The 20,049-nt window shown below is 46.4% G+C and overlaps 2 protein-coding genes and 1 long non-coding RNA gene across 4 annotated transcripts; 2 read left to right on the forward strand and 1 right to left on the reverse strand.

Moving 5' to 3' along the window:
- Positions 1 to 1,857: 1,857 nt before the first annotated feature.
- On the forward strand, positions 1,858 to 13,745 carry si:dkey-17m8.1 (C-Jun-amino-terminal kinase-interacting protein 4). Its single transcript, XM_062465759.1, has 28 exons — positions 1,858 to 2,003; positions 2,558 to 2,982; positions 3,180 to 3,374; positions 3,882 to 4,002; positions 4,358 to 4,428; positions 4,811 to 4,881; positions 4,994 to 5,066; positions 5,168 to 5,343; positions 5,539 to 5,819; positions 6,018 to 6,075; positions 6,327 to 6,479; positions 6,606 to 6,645; positions 6,778 to 6,905; positions 7,384 to 7,434; positions 7,772 to 7,912; positions 8,338 to 8,476; positions 8,936 to 9,022; positions 9,114 to 9,161; positions 9,311 to 9,452; positions 9,610 to 9,652; positions 9,804 to 9,884; positions 10,312 to 10,379; positions 10,479 to 10,627; positions 10,793 to 10,964; positions 11,372 to 11,485; positions 11,728 to 11,826; positions 11,980 to 12,069; positions 12,306 to 13,745. The coding sequence occupies exons 2-28, from the start codon at positions 2,884 to 2,886 to the stop codon at positions 12,413 to 12,415; spliced, it is 3,000 nt and encodes a 999-aa protein (XP_062321743.1). The 5' UTR covers positions 1,858 to 2,003; positions 2,558 to 2,883; the 3' UTR covers positions 12,416 to 13,745.
- On the reverse strand, positions 13,536 to 16,392 carry LOC134023651 (uncharacterized). The gene is made up of 2 exons (XR_009930789.1): positions 14,834 to 16,392; positions 13,536 to 14,267 (listed from the first exon to the last, which is right to left on the reverse strand). It is a non-coding gene; the product is annotated as an uncharacterized LOC134023651 (long non-coding RNA).
- On the forward strand, positions 15,361 to 19,594 carry ccdc106a (coiled-coil domain containing 106a). 2 transcript variants are annotated; one of them, XM_062465861.1, is made up of 8 exons: positions 15,361 to 15,493; positions 16,003 to 16,078; positions 16,226 to 16,330; positions 16,429 to 16,644; positions 16,790 to 16,846; positions 17,017 to 17,256; positions 17,482 to 17,649; positions 17,841 to 19,594. In XM_062465861.1, the coding sequence occupies exons 2-8, from the start codon at positions 16,018 to 16,020 to the stop codon at positions 18,155 to 18,157; spliced, it is 1,164 nt and encodes a 387-aa protein (XP_062321845.1). In that variant the 5' UTR covers positions 15,361 to 15,493; positions 16,003 to 16,017; the 3' UTR covers positions 18,158 to 19,594. The 2 variants fall into 2 exon arrangements, with proteins under 2 accessions (XP_062321845.1, XP_062321846.1); XM_062465862.1 differs by lacking the exon at positions 15,361 to 15,493 and having other exon boundaries at positions 15,944 to 16,078.
- The last annotated feature ends 455 nt before the right edge of the window (positions 19,595 to 20,049 follow it).

The raw sequence follows: 20,049 nt of genomic DNA on the forward strand, positions 1-20,049 counted from the left end.
TTGTCTGATCACCTTCTGTTCCTCCTGTCAGTCTTCTCATAATCTTTCCCTCCTGTTCCTCTCGTTCTTCTTCTTCTCATGTTGTTGATGTGCAGAGTGGAGACCCCAGGAGGAGGAGGGAGCGGGTGTGTGCCAGTTCTTCTTGAAGGGAAAGTGCCGTTTTGGACCAAAGTGTCGTAAGTCTCACAGGTGAGTAACATGCTCATGCAGCCTGGATCAGTTGGAGTTTCTCTATAAGCTATAGGGAGACGTCAAGTAAAATTGATCAAGAACGTTTTTGCTGCAAACATTAAACAAACAGCACAGAGACTCCAAGTCATAACCCCACACACACACACTGACACACAGGGGAATCTGTTTTCCAAAACAGATGATGATTTTCTTGGTTAACACAGTGGGAGAAAAAGCATGTGTGGGACTGGCCCCCAGCCTTACACACACACACCATACACACCACACACACACACACACAGACACACATTCACACCCACCACACATCCCCACCTTACACACACACACACAGACACACATACATACACACCACACACTACACACACCACACACAGCAGACATAGCCTATAACAAGTGATAATGAAGTAACTCATCCAGTATCACAAGTGAATGTGGGTGTGAATATGTCAGACGGACAATGTATAATAATAATAATAATAATAATAATAATACATTTTATTTGGAGGCTCCTTTCAAGTCACCCAAGGTCACCTTACAATAAAAGAATACAGGATAAAAGATAAAAGCATGAAAGATAGAAACAACATTAAAACAGAACATCAACATAGAAACAAGTGAAGTGCACAGGGTCCAGTTATAGAGAGTATGCCAGTTTGAACAGGTGAGTTTTGAGTTGAGATTTGAATGATGTGATGGAGTCTGATTGTCTTATGTGTGGGGGGAGGGAGTTCCAGAGCCTGGGTGCTGAGCAGCTGAAGGCTCGGGCACCCATGGTACTGAGGCGTGACGTGGGAATGGTTAGCAGTCCAGAAAAGGATGAGCGGAGGGTGCGGGAGGGAGTATGATGTCATGAACTCAAACTTGCTTGTGCTGAATAACACAAGCAAAAAGCCACATTCTCAACCGTGCTTTACAATATTTTTAATAGACTTTAATCTCTTGATAGAATCTCTTAATCTGCTACAAAATAAGAAAGCCTTATATTCTATTCAATATTATAATAATAAGGAACTGTTTTCAAATGTCTCCGCTCTAATTTATATCCTATCTCTTTCTATTTTTGACCGTCTTGATTGTTATTATCCACTGTACATTAATCTTATTGTTATTACTTTTTTTTGTATTATATTTTCATTAGGCCTATTGTATTTGTAAACTGTATCTGTACTATGCTTCTGTATTTATGACCTGATTATTCATCAATAAAATCGACCGGAAAAGTCGGCACCTAATCGGAAATGCAATACCACCAACATCCATCGGGGCCGTTGCCTCAAGCCGAGGGGTGGGGGTCTGATCTGAAGTCTTAACATGTTAGTTACGGGGACCTTAACGGTTGCTAAGCAATTTGATACCTAGGTACATCTGGTTGTCTGACTAGTACATTTTGAAATGCAACCGTTTAAATGTGTTCGCTTACAGGTACACTTCCGGTATGTGAAGAATTCAGAAAGGTATTCGATTGAGAGGGTAGGCAATGTCTAGAGTCACCTGACGGTAATTAGACTTCGACGGTCACGTGTCTTTATTCAAGTTCCAGGAAACTTTTTTTTCCTTTGGAAAACAAACGACTTATATCCCGCCTCTGTTTCGTGTCTATTGGTTCTCTTCGACAACCTCTTACTTCCAATAGGCAGGAACATGTTTTCGATCAACTGTGTCAAAGTTAAACCACGCCCCCTGCTTAAAAGTCTAGTCTATGAATACCTTACTTTTCTTTAAACCAAATATAACTCAAGAAAATACACGACTAACATTTTACACTTTTGGGGAAATGCTTCCGGCACTATAGTAGTTATTGGGTCACAAAGGTAAGTGCTCTTTGTAGCTCGGGGTCAGCGAACGTCTTGTTCCTTCAACTACAGCAGGCTTTGCGTTCTCGGAACAGGATCAAGGTGTCTGCTGTCAGTCGCTGTTATTTATTCATGACTGACGTTAGCAAGCTAATATTTGATATTCCTTTTCGGGTAAATAGTTTAGTTTTATCGAGTTTGTGATGTTCGCGTTAGGATTTGCCTAACGTTGTACGAGCGTGTAGCTGTCATTAAATATCTTATGTGCGTGTGAGTGTATGCAGCCTACGCGAACGGTTATCTGCTCTGTGTATGGAATACTCGGTGGTCCAATCTGTAATCGTCAAGTTGGCTTGTCGTGTGCCTTTTTTGCAAACTAATGACAATAGATGACGTAGGACTGAAGTGACATTTGTCAGGAACTAGTCCGTTATTAGAATGTCAATGCCTTGTGTGAAGACCTTGAATCAAAACTGAAATCAAAGATACCATTGTTTTTGTTGTGGTTAGTCTCCATTTCCTCCACAGAAGTGAGAAATCTGAGTGTAATTTAGTGTGTTTCTTATTTTCAGAATGGACACCAAAACACCACCTGACATCACTCTGATCACTCTGATCAAGTAGATTATTGACAGAACAAATAGTGGAGAGACCATGGCTGGTAGGAGGATGGGTGCTGTGGGAGATGACACAACTGTGACAAGGTCTACAGAAATGAGTTGTATTATCCGGGTAGATATTTATACATAAGAGGAAGAGCCAGTCCTGTAGTGGCAAAGTGACGCCACATCATCTCAGAGAGAGAGAGAGGGAGGGAGAGAGAGAGAGATAGAGGGAGAGGGGGAGAGAGAGAGGGAGGGGGAGAGAGAGAGAGGGAGGGAGAGAGAGAGAGAGAGGGATGGAGTGTGGAGAGGGCATCCTGTGTGGGGCAGGAGAGCGGGAGTGGGACCCTGATATTGTCAGTGAAGAAGCAGGAAAGCTGTACTCAGAACTGCAGGTAAGTGACCTTAAAACAAATAATCATGAAGTGAACAAATAATCATAAAGTGATAACCAGTTTTACCAGACCTGCAAAGTACAAAAGCTCAAGTATAGTTACTATTAGTATTTAAACCAAACAGCTACAGTGCTAGTTTGAATGTGAGCTCTTCCCTGAGGTTGTCTGGCTGTGTGGGGGTTCTCTTCCCTCCATAGACGGTTGTGGGGACGCATGGGGCAGACGTGGTGGAGTCCCTGGTGCCCATCTTGGTGTGGGTCCTGGAGGGGCTGGCCAGCTCCAGAGCCCAGCTGAGGGAGAAGGGGGAGGAGGCGGAGAGAGAGAGGGGCGACAGAGAGGAGCTGATGGAGAGATACCAGCTGGAGAAAACCCTGAGGAAGGAGAATCAGGAGGTGAGAGGGGTGGAGGTGTGTGGGGGTGGAGCTGTGTGGAGGTGAAGGGGTGGAGGTGTGGGGGGTGGAGGTGTGGGGGGTGGAGGTGGAGCTGTGTGGAGGTGTGTGGAGGTGAGGGGGGTGGAGGTGAGGGGGGTGGAGGTGAGGGGGGTGGAGGTGAGGGGGGTGGAGGTGTGGGGGTGGAGGTGAGGGGGGTGGAGGTGAGGGGGGTGGAGGTGTGGGGGTGGAGGTGTGGGGGTGGAGGTGTGGGGGTGGAGGTGTGGGGGTGGAGGTGTGGTGAGAGAACTGAAAGGGAATTGGCCGGACAGTGGGAATATGAGTTGTAAGAGGTGATTGGCATACAAGCAAGTTGATTTTATATATATTTTTTGTGTGTTGAAAAAGACGTGATGCAGATTATTGAAATGAAAGAAAATATAGCTCTTTTCTTGGTTCAGTCATTTTGAAGGAGCCTTTCTACTGGACGATGTCTTGTGGAAGTTGATTGATTTCTCTCTGTCTTTTTAGCGATATTTAGAGCTGGATGATCAAATTGAACAGGAGAGGAGGACAACGAGGGCGAGAGAGAAGGAGAGAGAGCGGAGAGAGAGAGAGCTGGAGAAAAAAGCCAGAGAACAGGCTGACCAGGGTCAGTGACTTATTCAGTTTACACCAAACTCTGAAATTCTTATGTGGATTTGAGCTGTTTAAGACCCAATCATGGTAAACATCAGACATGAATCATGAAGAATTACTCTGTTGTTTTCCTGTCATACTAAAGTACTACACCACTTAGAACAGAAGTACGACTGCTGTATAAAAAGTGTGACTCTAACATGCTCCAAATTCTCCCTTATTATGCAAATGGCGCATTTTCACTTCTCGTTTAATTCTGTTGTTGTTAACAACTGAAAAGTTATGTAAATGTTAGATGCCTTTTGTCTAATGGGCCACAGGAAGGATGTTTCAGGATAACTGTAATGGGTAAAGTTTGATGGTTTCAGTGGTGGCCTTGGAGGAGCAGAGGTCTGCGCTGAGTAGAGACCTGAGCTTGCTGAAGAACACACACAACAAGGTCTGAGAACTCACACACACACACACAGCAAAATATTTTGGGGGATTTAAGGAGTTTCTGTATTTAGATTTGCCTCCTGCTTCACGCAAATCCTCCACATCTCTTACACCGATGCGATTGTCCAGTTAGGACATTATAGTAGCTGATGCTCGCTCGCGTCACATCCAGTTAGGACACGGTGTCAGTCTCTTTATTGAGATTCTCCTTCTCTTGTTCTCCTTCTCTTCTTCTCTCCTTCTCTTGTTCTTCTTCTTATTCTCTTCTTCTGTTGTTCTCCTTCTCATTCTCCTTCTCTTGTTCTTCTCTTGTTCTGTTCTTCTTCTTCTGTTCTTCTCCTTTTCTTGTTCTCCTTCTCCTTCTTCTTCTCTCCTCCATCACTCAGCTGATGCATACTTACCGGGACCTGGTGGAGAAGAAGAAGGAAGCTGAAAGAGAGGGCCAGTTATCTCTAAGGTTATCCTCCTCCATTGCTGTTTTTGTCAAATGCGTATCCTGATCTGCAATGATGTATTTTCCAAATCACATCTGGCCTGTACTGATGACGTCATAATGACCCCATCTGTAGGAACCACGTGAGCCTTACGAGTTCTGAAGCTCCATTCGGCCAGGCCAGGGCAGAGTCCGGTTTTACAGACCAGGTACACTTTTACCCTTCACGTTGACTTTCGTCCTTCCGTGTACATATTTCTGTGGTTAAAACCATGCTGGTGATTGGCATGGCTGTGACTCTGGTTTCCAGCCATCTAGTCCAAGACCTGAATCACGCTCTGAGCCCTCCCCTTTGGAAGACCCGGTAACCAAGGACGACCGGGTGATTGACACGGATGTAATGCCTCCGAGTGATCCATCCTTCCTCCAGGACCTGATAAGCTCCACCCCTGAGCTGGCTCAGTTCCACGGCCTGCTGGGTGCCAGGTAAGCTCTGTGGGCCTGGTTACCTGGTTACCGAGTTACCTGGTTACCTGGTTACCTGGTTACCTAGTTACCTAGTTACCTAGTTACCCGGTTACCTGTTCCAGTCTTCCGCTCAAGAAACAGGAGTCTAGATTTATGAGGATTCTACTCACAAACAAATGTATCCAACCAAACCTACTTTCCCATCCTTCCCAGTACACCAACCAGAGATCCAAGCGCTAAAGAAAACCACCCAGCCAAGACCAGCCTGGAGGATGAGATGAGGAAGGCGGAGCAGAGGGGTGGAGAGGAGGGCGACAGACAGGAGGAGAAGGTGGAGGCTGTAGGGGAGACGGACGTAGAGCAGCAGCGGGAGGAGGATGGTGATCGGGACAGCCTGGACTGGGAGCTCAGGAACACAGAGTCGGTGTTCTCAGAGCTGTCGGAGTTGAGCCGTGACTATGTGGAGAGCGTGGACCAGGGGGCCAGCGTCCGAGGTCAGGTCTTCCCAAGCACCGTATTTCTTTGTTGACGCCTTCAAATACAGCTTTCTGCACATCACACACGTGATGTTGGATGATGTCATCGGATGCCAGGCCCTGGTCTAAAACAACCCTAGACGGGTTGGGACAGGAGCAGGTTGGGACCTGGGAACCAGTGTGTGTTTTAACGTGTGTGTGTATGTTTTTGTTCAGGTAGTGCCGACCAGTTTGAAGAGATTCTTTCTCAGTACGAGGAACTGAAACACACCCAGTGAGTTTCATAATTATCACACAGTTGCGGCAACCTGCCTCTGTCTACACCACTGTGACTTTGGGTGCATGTGCACAAGGGTGTTTCCTACTGAGGCTCAACTCTTTGCAGAGCACACAGTCTGCCTTGGAGACTGCATACACTGGGCTAATTGTTTGACTCATCCATCAACACAATTACTTACTGAAGCTCTTGAATTCACTCCCAAGTACCTTCACCATGCCTCTCCCTGCCTCTCCCCCCCCCCGCAGTGAGATTGTGGATGCAGCCCGTAAAGCGCTGATCTCACGGGTGGAGGAACTGACTAGCGACAGGTCAGCTCTCAGACTGGAGGTGAACTCCCTTCAGGAAATCACAACCCGATTGGAGACCCGCACGAAGGAGATGGAAGAGGAGATAAAGAGGTAGAGAATCAAAAAAAAAGTGCTCCTGACTTTTTCTAACAGGCATGTGTCTTCTCCAAGCACTTGTGCTGTTTTTGGGTTTGCGATGTGCTGTGATTCATTTCTCACATCTACTATCTCTTACAGGCTTCGCAAGGAACTGGAAGCATCTCAGTCTGAGGACGATGTAAGTGGCTGTTTACGTGACTCTAAACCGAGCGTCCGTGTATTCATGCATCTCAACGACACACTATACCGACCTACTAAAGGTCAGTTAAACCAGCTGCCGCTCAGTGTTCCGTTGCCTGTCCCCTCCCAGGCCTCTGTGCCCATCTCGCTTCGGCGGTTCTCTCGGTCGGAGATGGCGCGTGTTGTCATGGAGAAGAACCAGTACAAGGAGCGTCTTTTTGAGCTTCAGGAGGCGGTGAGACGCAGTCAGATCCTCAGGTAACACAGTCAGATCCTCAGGTAACACAGTCAGATCCTCAGGTAACACAGTCAGATCCTCGGGTAACACAGTCAGATCCTCAGGTAACACAGTCAGATCCTCAGGTAACACAGTCAGATCCTCGGGTAACACAGTCAGATCCTCGGGTAACACAGCCAGATCCTCGGGTAACACAGTCAGATCCTCAGGTAACACAGTCAGATCCTCGGGTAACACAGTCAGATCCTCGGGTAACACAGCCAGATCCTCAGGTAACACAGTCAGATCCTCAGGTAACACAGTCAGATCCTCGGGTAACACAGCCAGATCCTCAGGTAACACAACAACAACAACAAGAACTACTGCCATATTCAGCTATGTGGATCTCACTTCCTGTCTGCTATGGATGTTTTGGTCATGTGACACTGCAGTAGAGACGTATTAAGTCTCCAGGCTTTTTCCTCTTTAACACTCCACCCCTCAACCTGTGTTTTGTAGGGCCACCAAAGAAGAAAAGATTACAGGGGAGAAAAGCAGTGTTTGGAACAGGTATGGAACAGGAAACTGGAAATAATGTTTACGATTATATGACCGTACGTTTGACACATTTGACTTGGGGGGAAAAAAAAGAAACATCTACAGAAACAGTAACAGCAGAAGAATGAGTTGCTGGTTTTGTCATGGGCACACTTGCTGCTGGTTTTGTCATGAGCACACTTGCTGGTTTTGACCCTGGTTTCTCTGCTCCTGGCTCAATAGCTGTTAATCTTTTCCTCAATGTAAACTGACCTGCTATAGGATCAGCACATGACCAGTGTAACATAGTTAGTGTTCACGTGAGGTTGGGATCATCTGGAAAATCTCACTCATTCTGTGTTCTTTCAAGGTTTAACCGCTTGTTTGGCCTGAGCAAGGAACCGCTTATCCCGACCCCTGCTCTGGCAGTTGCCATGGCGACGTCCCCGTCCATCCATCGCTCGTCCCCTGGGCCTCTGCGACCGCTGGCGGTCAGTCAGACTCAGACAGAGTAAGGTCACATGACTCTCACAAGCATGGCGGCTCTTCAGTAAACTCTCTTTCCATGGCACACCGTTAATGGATTTATTAACTCGTTGGTAGACGTACAAACTGCTCTCTGTCCTCTTTCCCTCCTCCTTCCACCCTCTCTCCCTCCTCCTTCCCTCCTCTCTCCCTCCTCCTTCCCTCCTCCTTCCATCCTCTCTCCCTCCTCCTTCCCTCCTCCTTCCATCCTCTCTCCCTCCTCCTTCCATCCTCTCTCCCTCCTCCTTCCCTCCTCCTTCCATCCTCTCTCCCTCCTCCTTCCATCCTCTCTCCCTCCTCCTTCCCTCCTCCTTCCCTCCTCTCTCCCTCCTCCTTCCATCCTCTCTCCCTCCTCCTTCCCTCCTCTTTCCACCCTCTCTTCCTCCTCTCTCCTCTCTCACGTCTACCCAGAGGGTCACCCCCTGCGTCCGCTGCTCTCTCACCGCGCATCAGGAGGAGGGAGCTCTACAGAGACGTCCGCTCCCACGTGTGGAAAGCGCTGGGAAAACACCAGATCCACGGCTGGAGCCTGCCGCTGTCGCTCACACAGGTTAGCGCGCTAACAGGCCTGCTGCTGTCGCTCACACAGGTTAGCACGCTAACAGGCCTGCCGCTGTCGCTCACACAGGTTAGCGCGCTAACGTTAACAGGCATGCCGCTGTCGCACATACAGGTTAGCGCGCTAACAGGCATATACTGCTGCTGCTCACAGAGGTTAGTTTCCCTGTGTGGGGAAGAAAAACCTTTCGAAAGGTTGGAAAAATACTTCTTCTTTTTTAAGGTGGACAAAATATTTTGGGAAAAAAAGTTTCCTTTCACTGTGGGGGAAAAAAAAATATATAGAGAAAAGTATAGATCGAAAAGTGTAGTCAGCATTTCAACTTTTACCAGTCTTTTTAAACATGAGTATCTCTACGTCTACTAAAGATGTGTGTACTTTTGCCATCTCTGCTAACGGGGTAATCCCATTCACTAAGACTGGTTGTAAACATGCATGGGATCGTTCCAGGAGTCCTCTGAACCTGTGCCTGAGCCCAAAGACGTACCTGTCCTCATCCAGCTCAGAATGCTGGACCAGAGAGATGCTACTGCCAAGGTAGGAAGCCTCCTCCACTGCTTCATGTCAACACTACAGAGCAGACACCAGAGACGTTTTCTGACCCTGTCTCTTGGTCTTTTCTCCGTAGCTGAGCTGTGCTCTGGCTGTTGTCCCCGAGATCTCTGGAGATGCGACGGTAAGGTTGTCACTGTGGCTCAACAGCAGCCTCCGCTCCAACAGTTAACCGCCACTCACAGCATCATCCGTCAGTAACCACTACCATATAGGAACCTGTTGGGTGTTTGTGTCAATCATCCCCTCCCCCCTCCCCCTCTCCTCTGTCAGTGTGCTGTGTGGGCGGTGTCTGGTCCCGCCTCAGGAAGTGATGTCACAGTGATTGACCCGGCACGGTCCAATACGGTGCTGGAGCAGTTCAGTCTCCCGCCCACCTCTCCCGCCCTCTGCATCTGTGCTGTGCCCCCCACTGGTCAGTGTCAGACCACCCTCCCACACCTGACGTCACTGCTCATTTAGTTACCATAACTACCATCAAGCAATAGTTCTATTAGGCCATGACATGCCACCTTCCTGCTTTACCAGACTTCTTTCTAACTGACTCTCTCTTTCTTCCCCTCCTTCGTCAGGTGACACTTCAGGAACTGTGTGGATTGGAACTCAGGAGGGAAGGTCAGGACTTTTCCCACAACAACGTTTTTGACGCATGAATACACGCATCGATTTACAGAGATTAGGTTTGAAGGATTTAGAAACCAAAACATAACGTGATTCTCCTGTCTGTCTTCCTGTCTGCCTGTCTGTCTGTGTGATGTGTGATCAGTGTGATGATCCACTCAGCCACCATACCCAGGAGGCGCTGTCTACAGTCCATCTCTCTCTTAGAGGGAATCCACTCCCTCACGTGAGTACACAGTTCAGCCGCTCTCTGTACGCTCTCTGTACGCTCTCTGTACGCTCTCTGTACGCTCTCTCTACGCTCTCTGTACGCTCTCTGTACGCTCTCTCTACGCTCTCTGTACGCTCTCTCTACGCTCTCTCTACGCTCTCTGTACGCTCTCTACTCTCTCTCTACGCTCTCTGTACGCTCTCTGTACGCTCTCTGTACGCTCTCTGTACGCTCTGTCTACGCTCTCTCTACGCTCTCTGTACGCTCTCTCTACGCTCTCTCTACGCTCTCTGTACGCTCTCTGTACGCTCTCTGTACGCTCTCTGTACGCTCTCTCTACGCTCTCTGTACGCTCTCTGTACGCTCTCTGTACGCTCTCTCTATGCTCTCTCTACGCTCTCTGTCCGGCTCCAGTGTGGTAACTCTACTGTGAACTTCTCAGGCATTCGCAGGGTCGAGTCATCGCTGGGTTAGCCGATGGGACGCTTGCATTTTTTTCTCACACATCAGGTAATTTGAAGGATATTTAACGAGGACGCGGTTATGGTCACGCTCTGCTAGGCTTCATTCTCATTGGTCCACACACCTCATCAGCTCTGTGATTGACAGGTGGCTGGGATCTCCAAACACATCAGGTGCTCGCCATGGGATCCACTCCTCTGCAGCCTATTCGCTGTTGCCTAGCAAAGGGGGCGGGCTTATGGGTGGGATACTGGAACCGGGTCCATGTGGTGGATATCCAGAATCAGAAAGTGGAGGTGAGAGGGGCGGGAAATTAAATTGCAAATGCTTTTTAGGTGGCAATGGGATTTTACCAAACTTTTACCAATCTCTCCCTGTCTCTCTCTCTCTCTCTCTCTCTCTCTCTCTCTCTCTCTCTCTCTCTCTCTCTCTCTCTCTCTCTCTCTCTCTCTCTCTCTCAGCAAACCTTTACAGTGTCAGAGCGCAGTGAGCAGCAGGTGCGTTTCCTGTGCGCGGCAGGAAGTGGTGTTTGGATTTCATGCCGGCTGGACTCCACCCTCCGGCTTTTTGATTGGTCCAGTGGTCGACCCCTGCAGGAAGTTGATTTGATTCCTCTGGTCACCAAAACACTGGGTAGGCACAAGGCTACTGACCTGCTCCTGGCATTCTGTCTTTTATCCTTCTAATTTAAGAAGATGTAAGATCCGGTTTTTGTCTCTCTTTCATTCCCTCTCTCATTCCCTCTCTCATTCCCTCTCATTCTCTCTTATTCTCTCTCTCATTCCCTCTTCTCTCTCTCATTCCCTCTCATTCTCTCTCTCATTCTCTCTCTTATTCTCTCTCTCATTCCCTCTCATTCTCTTATTCTCTCTCTCATTCCCTCTTCTCTCTCTCATTCCCTCTCATTCTCTCTCTCATTCTCTCTCTTATTCTCTCTCTCATTCCCTCTCATTCTCTCTTATTCTCTCTCTCATTCCCTCTTCTCTCTCTCATTCCCTCTCATTCTCTCTCTCATTCTCTCTCTTATTCTCTCTCTGCAGGTCCCGCCTTCCTAAATCTCTCCACTTTACAAGTCTCTTCCCTGTCAGTCATATCAGGACGGATGTGGGTGGGGACAGGAAGTGGAGCGATCTTCTCCATCCCCTTGTCTCTCAGTAGGTCCTGACCTCTGACCCCTCACAGTGAAAACACCGATGATGTCACACATACTGATAACTCTGTTTGGACATTGAAAGTGCATCACTTGCCTCCTTCCTTGACGCAGTCACTGATCTCATGAATTTTTACGGGTTCCAAGTACATCAAAGCTTAATTAAGATTCCTCAGCAATTACTCTTACTCGAGTTGTATTCAGTCAAAAGGCACTCACTCATCACTATGACGATGACCTCCACAGCCTCGGAGTCCGCCTCCATCCCATACTGCTCTCTAGCGACAGCCCAGCTGTGTTTCCATGGACACCGGCAAGCAGTTAAATTCATCATCGCTGCACATGGTAGGGAACTTAATAGCGGCTGTGTAACGTGAGAACAGCATGGCTTCTCCAATAGGATATCAGTGCTATTGTGGCTAACTGGTAATCAAACACCAAGTGACGGTGTGTTTTAGGATGTGATGAACACACTTTATAACGTGCTTGTGCCACCAGGTTGTCTGAACACCTCCCTGGGCAGTGCTCCTGTGTCTACCTCACAGCTCGTCCTCAGTGGAGGAGAGGGCTACATCAACTTCCGCATCGGTGAGGCTCCACCCCCCTGGATAGGCTCCACCCCCTGGAGAGGCTCCACCCCCCTGGACAGGCTCCACCCCCTGGAGAGGCCAGGCTAACCCACCCACCATGACCACGAGCGTGGCTTTTCATGATTTCACCCGTGATGTTTGTAAACGGGCTCACGGATGCGTCTCTCGCCCGTTCTTCTCTTCTTCCTCTTCTCCTTCTTCTTCTCCTCTTCTTCTTCCTTTTCTTCTTCGCAGGAGACGATGCGAACGATGGAGCATCGGAAGGTGCCCCTCTGCGTTCCGAACGCAGTCACATGATCATCTGGCAGAGCCCCGCCCCCTCCGTACCCAACTGTGCCCTCTGACTGGCCGCACCAGAACGCCATGGAGACAGCTGACTGGCCGCACCAGTACGCCATGGAGAAAGCTGACTGGCCGCACCAGAACGCCATGGAGACAGCTGACTGGCCGCACCAGAACGCCATGGAGACAGCTGACTGGCCACACCAGAACGCCATGGAGACAGCTGACTCTCAACGGCCCCCCATCAAGATCTGGAGAAAACTCCTCTGATCTAAATCCTGCTCCTGGATGTGCTGAGTTCACGGCTGTACGGATTAACATGTTTTCTACATCTGATTTCTCCTCATCTCATTCTTGTAGTCTGTGTCTGAGCCGTCCTGTTTGGGGGGAAACTCTAGCCTGTTTTGGTTCAGCGTGTGTGCCTTAAAACAGATTTTACTGTTCTTGCTGTGGAATTGGTCAGTGTATTGTATGAACTGTTTGGAAACACAGTTTCATGATTTTTCTGTGTCTTGCCTCCACAATGTAACCTGATCGTGATGTAATCATTATGAACGATACACTAACAATGTGTGTTCTGCAGTCAGTCAGTCACCACTTTATTATTTAATTTTCTTGGTTGTGTGTTTCTCCATTTGATTTCACCTGGTTAGAACAAGCACACACATTTACATCTTCATCCAGTTTTAATGACCCAGGGTTTGTCTGATGATTCTAATGATCAGCGATGCTCACTTCATTGCTTACAGACGCAGGAATAACGTCGCAGCTGTTTTGTGATGCAGGAATCTTAACGTCCATTGTAAAAAAAACTGGAACAGGCAGAAGTTGCCTCTAAACTCTTGGCGAGCCGTTACTTGCCATAAGATCAGGGCTTAACTGATTGGGGGCTGGGGTCGTTTGTCCCAGATACTGGTGAAGTCCCACCTGGTTGACTGCCCTCTCTCTTCACACTGCATGCAGGGTTACACTGAGCAGTGCCAGCACTTTATGATTGCCACATCTGGACCGCAGTATAATGTATGAGCTGTGTGTGCTGTGCATATGTTTTCTCTGGATGGGTAATCGTCTTAAAATCTGTGTTTTTCCCCTCAAAATTGAATGATTTTCATAACCTGTACCCTTTCATTAATGTGACTGGGTTAAAGCCTTACGTTGTTTAATTTCTTGATTTAATTTATGTTTTAAGTAGTAGTAGTTTGTTATATAAGGGAAGGTATATTATGACAAGGTCATAATGGTGCTTGTGTGGTGTGTCATGTAAGGAAGTGTCACTAGACTGTTCCTTTAAGAGCTACATCCAACCTCTATGCAAAGACAATCTAACGAAAGCATATCACCAAGATTTTACTTTTGTAAATATCATTTTCATTAAAATCAGTTCACGTGAAAGTGGTACAAATGTCTTCATTTACAATTACAGCAACACACTATACAAGTCGTTTATAAACCTAACTGTCATCACTCCAAACCTAGACAGACCCCCCCCCACATTCTGGGGGCTCCAGTTTTCAGGCCACAGTGTGTGACCTGGGTATCCGTATCTTGCGGCTCACTCTGCGGGCAAATCTGTCCATGGCTCCCCCCATGCCTCCACTCGACTCAGTCTTGGAGGTCAGGCCCTCGATGTTCCCACTGTACCAGATGACCCATCCCCCCATTGACATCAGTACCAGCAGGGCCCCAGAGTACACTAGCAGATCCCCAAAGTCCTGGCCCCTGATCTCTAACGGGGCAAACACACCCAGTAAGAGAGCGACGACCCCGGACAGGTCCATCAGCACCGCGAACACCAGGGCCAGCTTACAGTTGGACAGTCCGTCGCGCTGATGGGACATGGTGGGTTATCTCTGACCCGGGTTGAAGGAGGAGGAGCAGGAGGGAGGTGGAGAAGAGGTGACGGGAAGGAAAAATCTGTGTGAAAAATAAGTATGTTTGTATAGAGTTTTGCGGAATCCTCACTGCTTGGAATATTTTTTCTGCTGACACACATCTTACTTTTCTTCTTGTACAACTTGTTTGCCTTCTGTGCTGTTATAATGAAGCTTCTTTATGTAGTTAGGATTTTATATTGCTTCGTTAATCCTCCCCAAGCAATCTTTGCAACAGCAAGAGTATTAAAAGTAGTCACTATACTGGTTTGATGACATTGTGAAAACAAGCATCCCTATGTCTCAATTATCTTCACTTTTATCTTGTTTCTGGAAGGAAGATATCGTCTCTGGTTTACATGTTAGCTTTCATTAATTCAAACAACTTGATTATTATTTTTAAAAATCACAGATAACTATAAATCATTCTCGCAGTAGGCTATACATTAGAATCAGTTGTCAACTTTAACCATAGAAAATTACATTTGAATTCACAGGCAAGAACAGGTGCAATGGTGCTTGTCAATAGGTTCCAATCTGCCACTAAATAAATAAATAAAATGACTACAGTTTTGTAATTCAAATTAAAGTGTATACTTAAACACTTACCGTCGGTCTCTGTAGATTTTCTATGATGATGTAGTTATGTATAGATGTCGCAATAGCCCACTATATTTTAATGTCGTCTATCTCTGTTGATTTTGTTTTGATAATCTCTTCATGTAGATTTCCCGATACTACATGTTTCGTATTTTGTTAAATCAAATGTTGACCGACGCCCTATTCTTTTCTTTTTTTCTTATCTTACCTCGCCTACTCTGGAAATTAGGTCTGTAGAGAAACCTGTCAGACTAGATATTCTGGAGTTCATTTTACAACAGGATACTAAGCATCTTTTGTAGAGAAGTTATGTCCAAAAGATGTTTCATAGGTATGAATTCCAATTAATCTAAACAATATAATTCCAATTAGATGTTCTCAACAAAACTAACTATTTTTATTTATTTATTATATGTATATATAAATATTTGTTTCTTCTTTTGGGGGGAGGGGGGGGAGGGGAGATGGAGGGAGGGGCAGTTTTTGTCACATGACGTCTTGGTTTTTATTATCACCGGAAATTACGTTGGGAGAAGTCTACACAGAATGAACGTGATAATTGTTATTGTTAGTAAGCTAACCTGTGCCGATGGTTGAATGCTTAAACTGCACAAAATGACAGATTATTAACAGAGCATAACAAGTGCCTGTGTCCTTACGACGAAAACGGTACGTGCACCATTGACTGTGCTGGAAAAAATCGTGTGTTTTGAGTAAACAAATTATTCGGTGTAATAACGTTAGATAGAAGGATCGCTTACTGAAAAGCAATGTTGTCCGCTAGCTACCCAGCTAACGTGTCCATTTTTAATTATAGGGCTATGCCACCTCTTGCATTTTCCTACTGCTTCGTAGCGTCAGCAAGCTATCTGGCAAAAGCTGTAACTTTCATCTGCCAAAAGACCTAATAATTGTCTACCACTCGGTGTCCATTCTTGACTTTGATTATGCACGACATTTATTATGACATGCAAATTTATTAAGAGATGATCTTCCATAAGAAAGAAAAAATAAAGCTACATACATTCTCAACAGTTCATACTAGGCTCTATTTATTATAGTACTTGAGTCGCTCTGGTAATATATATGTTACCTAAATCATAACATACTTGCTAGCTGGCTAGCGATCTAGTGTAGCTATAAATCAAGCTAAAATGTGTTCTTATTTTGGCTAGTAGGCTACAAATTGCGAGATGGAGGATGGAAATTTGAACGACTCTGCACCAACGTCCAAGAGTTCCCACCACTTGCAGAGTAAAAATACATTCCACAGCTGATTACCACAGAGGAACGATCGTTGACAGTGTCTTTATCTATGCCTGTATATTTCATAATACATCAACAATAAAGTACGTATGCATTCACAGCTTGTATTTTTAGCTTGTACTGTCCTCTCATCAGCGCCCAAGAACGAGGATGCCTATGAAATCGCCATCCCTTATGAGGAGGACACCTTTATACAACAACAGCAAAGTTTTTTCAACCAGACTGAAACAAGCTTTGAAGGTAAATGTCAAAATCAAAGCTCCTACTCCTTGACCTGAAAGCCTTCCATATTGGCATCGACTTCTAACCTTTGACCTCTCCCACCGCCCCCCCTTTAGAGCCCCCTACCCCAGCAGTACCCCCTGCGGTAGGCAGCTCCTACCTGCTCATCACCAACCTGCGGACCCAGTTGCAGATCTCCCTAGAGAAGAACTCGTGGCTAGCGAAACGCATCGAGGACCTGGAGGAAGAGAGGGACTTCCTCCGCTGCCAGCTGGATCGCTTCATCTTCTCCACCAAGACCCAGGGGCAGGGGCAGGGGCAATACAGCAACGGTGAGGTGGGCGGGGTTGAGGAGAGGAAGGAGAGGGAGACAAGACGGAGAATCTGACTGGAGCTTCGGCAAGGAGGCTGGAATTGGGGAAGGGGCAGTGAAATAAGAATCTTTAATAAATATTTATTTCCTTTTTGTTCCTGAAGGTTATGGGTCGAGACGGTTCACGTGGAAGGGAAGGAGAGAGGGAGACCGCCCTGCTGGTAAAGACTATATCTTCCTCTAACTGCACCACTGTGATACCTATTTTTGAATATTAAGTCGTGTAAATGCCCCAAGCTTAACTGGAGACAATTTACACAGTGACGTTGTGGCAACACTGTACAAACCGTGTCACCCCTCTCATCGATCTTATCTGTTCCAACCCCTTCAGAGCAGAAATCGGACTCCCGGCCCTTCGCCTCTCGTCAGTTATTACAACGACGGCCCGCCCCGTCCTCAATGGCGCCTCCCAAAAACCACACCTCCAGCCCCATAGCCAGTCAGATTGCTTCCATGAGTGCCATGTTCAGCTCAGGAAACTCCCAGGCTCTGCTGCAGGCCCACAGCAGTGCCGGGGACAGTGGCATCGGCAATAGCAGACAGAGCATAAATGATATGACTGCTGCTCCAGGTATGGCCGCTTATATACCAAACTCATGTATGGCACTGTGCTATAAGTAAGGAGTGTGTGTGTGTGTGTGTATAAACGCATCATGTTTGGCATGAAACCCGCTGTGGACATGCCGGAAAGGGTGTTTGGCAGTTGGAGATTTTCTTTCCTTCTGTGTGGTTCCTGTTTTTATCCAGTGGGTTTTGTGGCATATCATTAGTGTTGTTGTCTTTTCTCATGACCCAGATTCTCTCTCGCTCCTGGGAGAGAGTGATGAGTTTCTGGAGCAGGACAGCTACATGGATGAGGAGGAAATGATCTCAGGGGAGGATGTGATGTCACAAAGCATGAGCAGCAGCCTGCACTCGCTGAAAAGGCGGCGGATTTTCCAAGTCCCAAGGGAGCGACAGAGAGGTGAGACAGAATCTTTCCAGAACATTTCACTTACTTATTCCAAGTTATAAACATACCTTTCCTGTTTCTTCTTCTCGACTCAGTCGAGATGGCAAAGACGTGTCTCCACGCATGTTCTCACCCTGTAACCTCCTTCGATCTCACTGACTCCTAACCGGTTCTGTGATCGTCGGCCCTCTCCTATCTTGCAGTAAAAGATGCTGCTGGGGTGCTTTTCCGCTACAAGAAGATCCTGCTCACCTACCAGCACCTGAAGAACATGTCAAAGGCCTTCCAGATCCACGGGGTGGACCGCAACACCGTGGCCTCCACCACGCCCATCGCCGAGCTGCTGCTGGTGGCTCCGGAGAAGGTGGCGGAGGTGGGGGAGTTCGACCCGTCCAAGGAGAAGCTGCTGGACTACGCCCGGCGCTGCTACATCGCCCTGGACGAAGAGACTCTGACCAGAGTACAGGCCCTGAAGAAGAACAACCTGCTCCTGCCCATCTCCTACAGGTTCAGACACTGAGGGAGCATGCTCGGGGACTCCGAGACTAGAGGATGGAGGGGCACAGTGGCTTGCTGCAGCAGAGCGGCTGAGCTCCCAGGTGCAGTGACCTGAGCCAGGTGGAGCTTTGTGGTTTCCATGGCGCCCGGGGCTGAAGAGGAGCAGCAGCTGCAGCTGGCAACTGAAACCCGTACTCTGGAACAAGACCAGGACCTTTTTATCTCTTCCATTCCTTCCAGGGTTAAGTGACATATCCACGAGATTAAGAATTGTTTGGAAGGTTACATGTGGTGGTCGTCTATGTAACTAAGGGACTATGTAACTAAGGGACTATGTAACTAAGGGATGGTAACCCCTTTCCCTGGAAGTCCATGTTGCTGTTGGTTTTCCTTTCACCAAGGTGATAATAAGAGTCCATTCTGAATCAGTACCCAGATAGAGGTTAAGACAAACAAAAAAAGAGCCATGCTGCTAGCAGCAGCTTGAATTTGAGTAGCTTGGGCTATTTTGCTGAAAATCATTCAAAAACCAAGGGTCATGAACTGTGGCATTCCTTACTTAACCAGAGTGAGTGAACTGAGGGATTCTTAAACTAAGGTGAAGCCTCGTTTTGTCAGTAGATTTGGAACTTACACGTAAACGGACCATGTAACTGTATGGATGTTTAATACTGCAGCATATTTACATACAGTTCTCTTCATGAGTACTACAGTACACATGGGAGGGCAAGTTTTTATGCAGGAGGTTTCAAGGACTGGCAGTGGTGCAATATTAATATAAATGCCATGAGATCAACTTTGGAAATGGTTGCTGTATATTTCGTGGCATGGTAAAATCTTTACCCTTTGTGTCTTCGTGTCACAATAGTCTTTGACTTTGAATAGAGGTTGCCTAGCACCCTCCACAGTAAAATAAATAAATAATAATATTCCAGTACTTTCCTTTTGTTGAATTATCTTTTGGAAGAACATCCGCCAGCTATTGGACACTTTCCAGAACCCAAATCCTGATACGATTGTGATCAGGATTTGGGTTCTTGTGAAACGATTGTGTCTAGTCAATTGCATTCTCGTTTTTCCCGTTTCATTTCTTCGGGATAAGGAGAGGAATATGACATGTTTTAAAAAGAGAGAAACTGACTTGACAGCAAACTGAACAAAACTGAGCATAGCTCCACTGTTATTTAAATGTGATTGAATCATTTTAACAGTAACACTTGTTCAGCTCATATGCAGGAAACTCTGGTAATCCTGTCAGATGTGCATCTGATCAATGCTATTGTGAAAACAGTGCTACAATAAGGCCTTCCTGTTTAGTTGTGATGCATCATTTTGTTGCTCCAGAATTTACATCATGTCGCAGACAGTGTTTTATGTATCCTTTTTACTGTACAAAATGTTACAGTAAATATTTTATATTATTGGTATGATTATTGTAAATTACACAATTTGGTCAGAACTTTAGTTTTCATACTCTTCTATAATATATGAATCAGAACTAACACTACGTGTCTTTCATTTACAAGATTTATTTTTATCAACAGAAATGGTTTGTAAAATAACCAGATTTTAACCCTAGTTCTTATCAATTGCCCTTCCAAATGCATGGCTTTTCTTTGGACCTTTTTTTCGTCTTTTACAGACTTGGGTTTTGACAAAACTGTTATTTAAACGAATAGACTAACAACAAAACATGTTTATTGTCGTTTGTTATGTTTATATTATACTGGTACAGATAACTGGTGAGATCCCGTGACAATTGAAGCTCATGACATGGTGACAATATGACTCTTCAGGTGTTCAGCCTTCTCACAGTAACATGCAGGGAAAAGTGTCAATATATACGATTCATAACTGGTTAACTCATGTTCAACATGTTTGATACGGGTCAGAGGTATCTATGTTGTTTGCCTT

Source organism: Osmerus eperlanus, chromosome 7 (assembly GCF_963692335.1).
Source record: "Osmerus eperlanus chromosome 7, fOsmEpe2.1, whole genome shotgun sequence".
Lineage (NCBI taxonomy): Eukaryota > Metazoa > Chordata > Actinopteri > Osmeriformes > Osmeridae > Osmerus > Osmerus eperlanus.

Bases quoted from the DNA above. Each gene is read 5' to 3' on its own strand.
- ccdc106a (XM_062465861.1), top strand. From the start codon at position 16,018: ATGGAGGATGGAAATTTGAACGACTCTGCACCAACGTCCAAGAGTTCC. The intron at 16,645-16,789 runs GTGAGGTGGGCG...TTGTTCCTGAAG, and splicing joins GCAGGGGCAATACAGCAACG to GTTATGGGTCGAGACGGTTC. The intron at 17,257-17,481 runs GTATGGCCGCTT...CTCATGACCCAG, and splicing joins TGATATGACTGCTGCTCCAG to ATTCTCTCTCGCTCCTGGGA.
- si:dkey-17m8.1 (XM_062465759.1), top strand. From the start codon at position 2,884: ATGGAGTGTGGAGAGGGCATCCTGTGTGGGGCAGGAGAGCGGGAGTGG. The intron at 2,983-3,179 runs GTAAGTGACCTT...TTCCCTCCATAG, and splicing joins AGCTGTACTCAGAACTGCAG to ACGGTTGTGGGGACGCATGG. The intron at 10,380-10,478 runs GTAATTTGAAGG...TGTGATTGACAG, and splicing joins ATTTTTTTCTCACACATCAG to GTGGCTGGGATCTCCAAACA.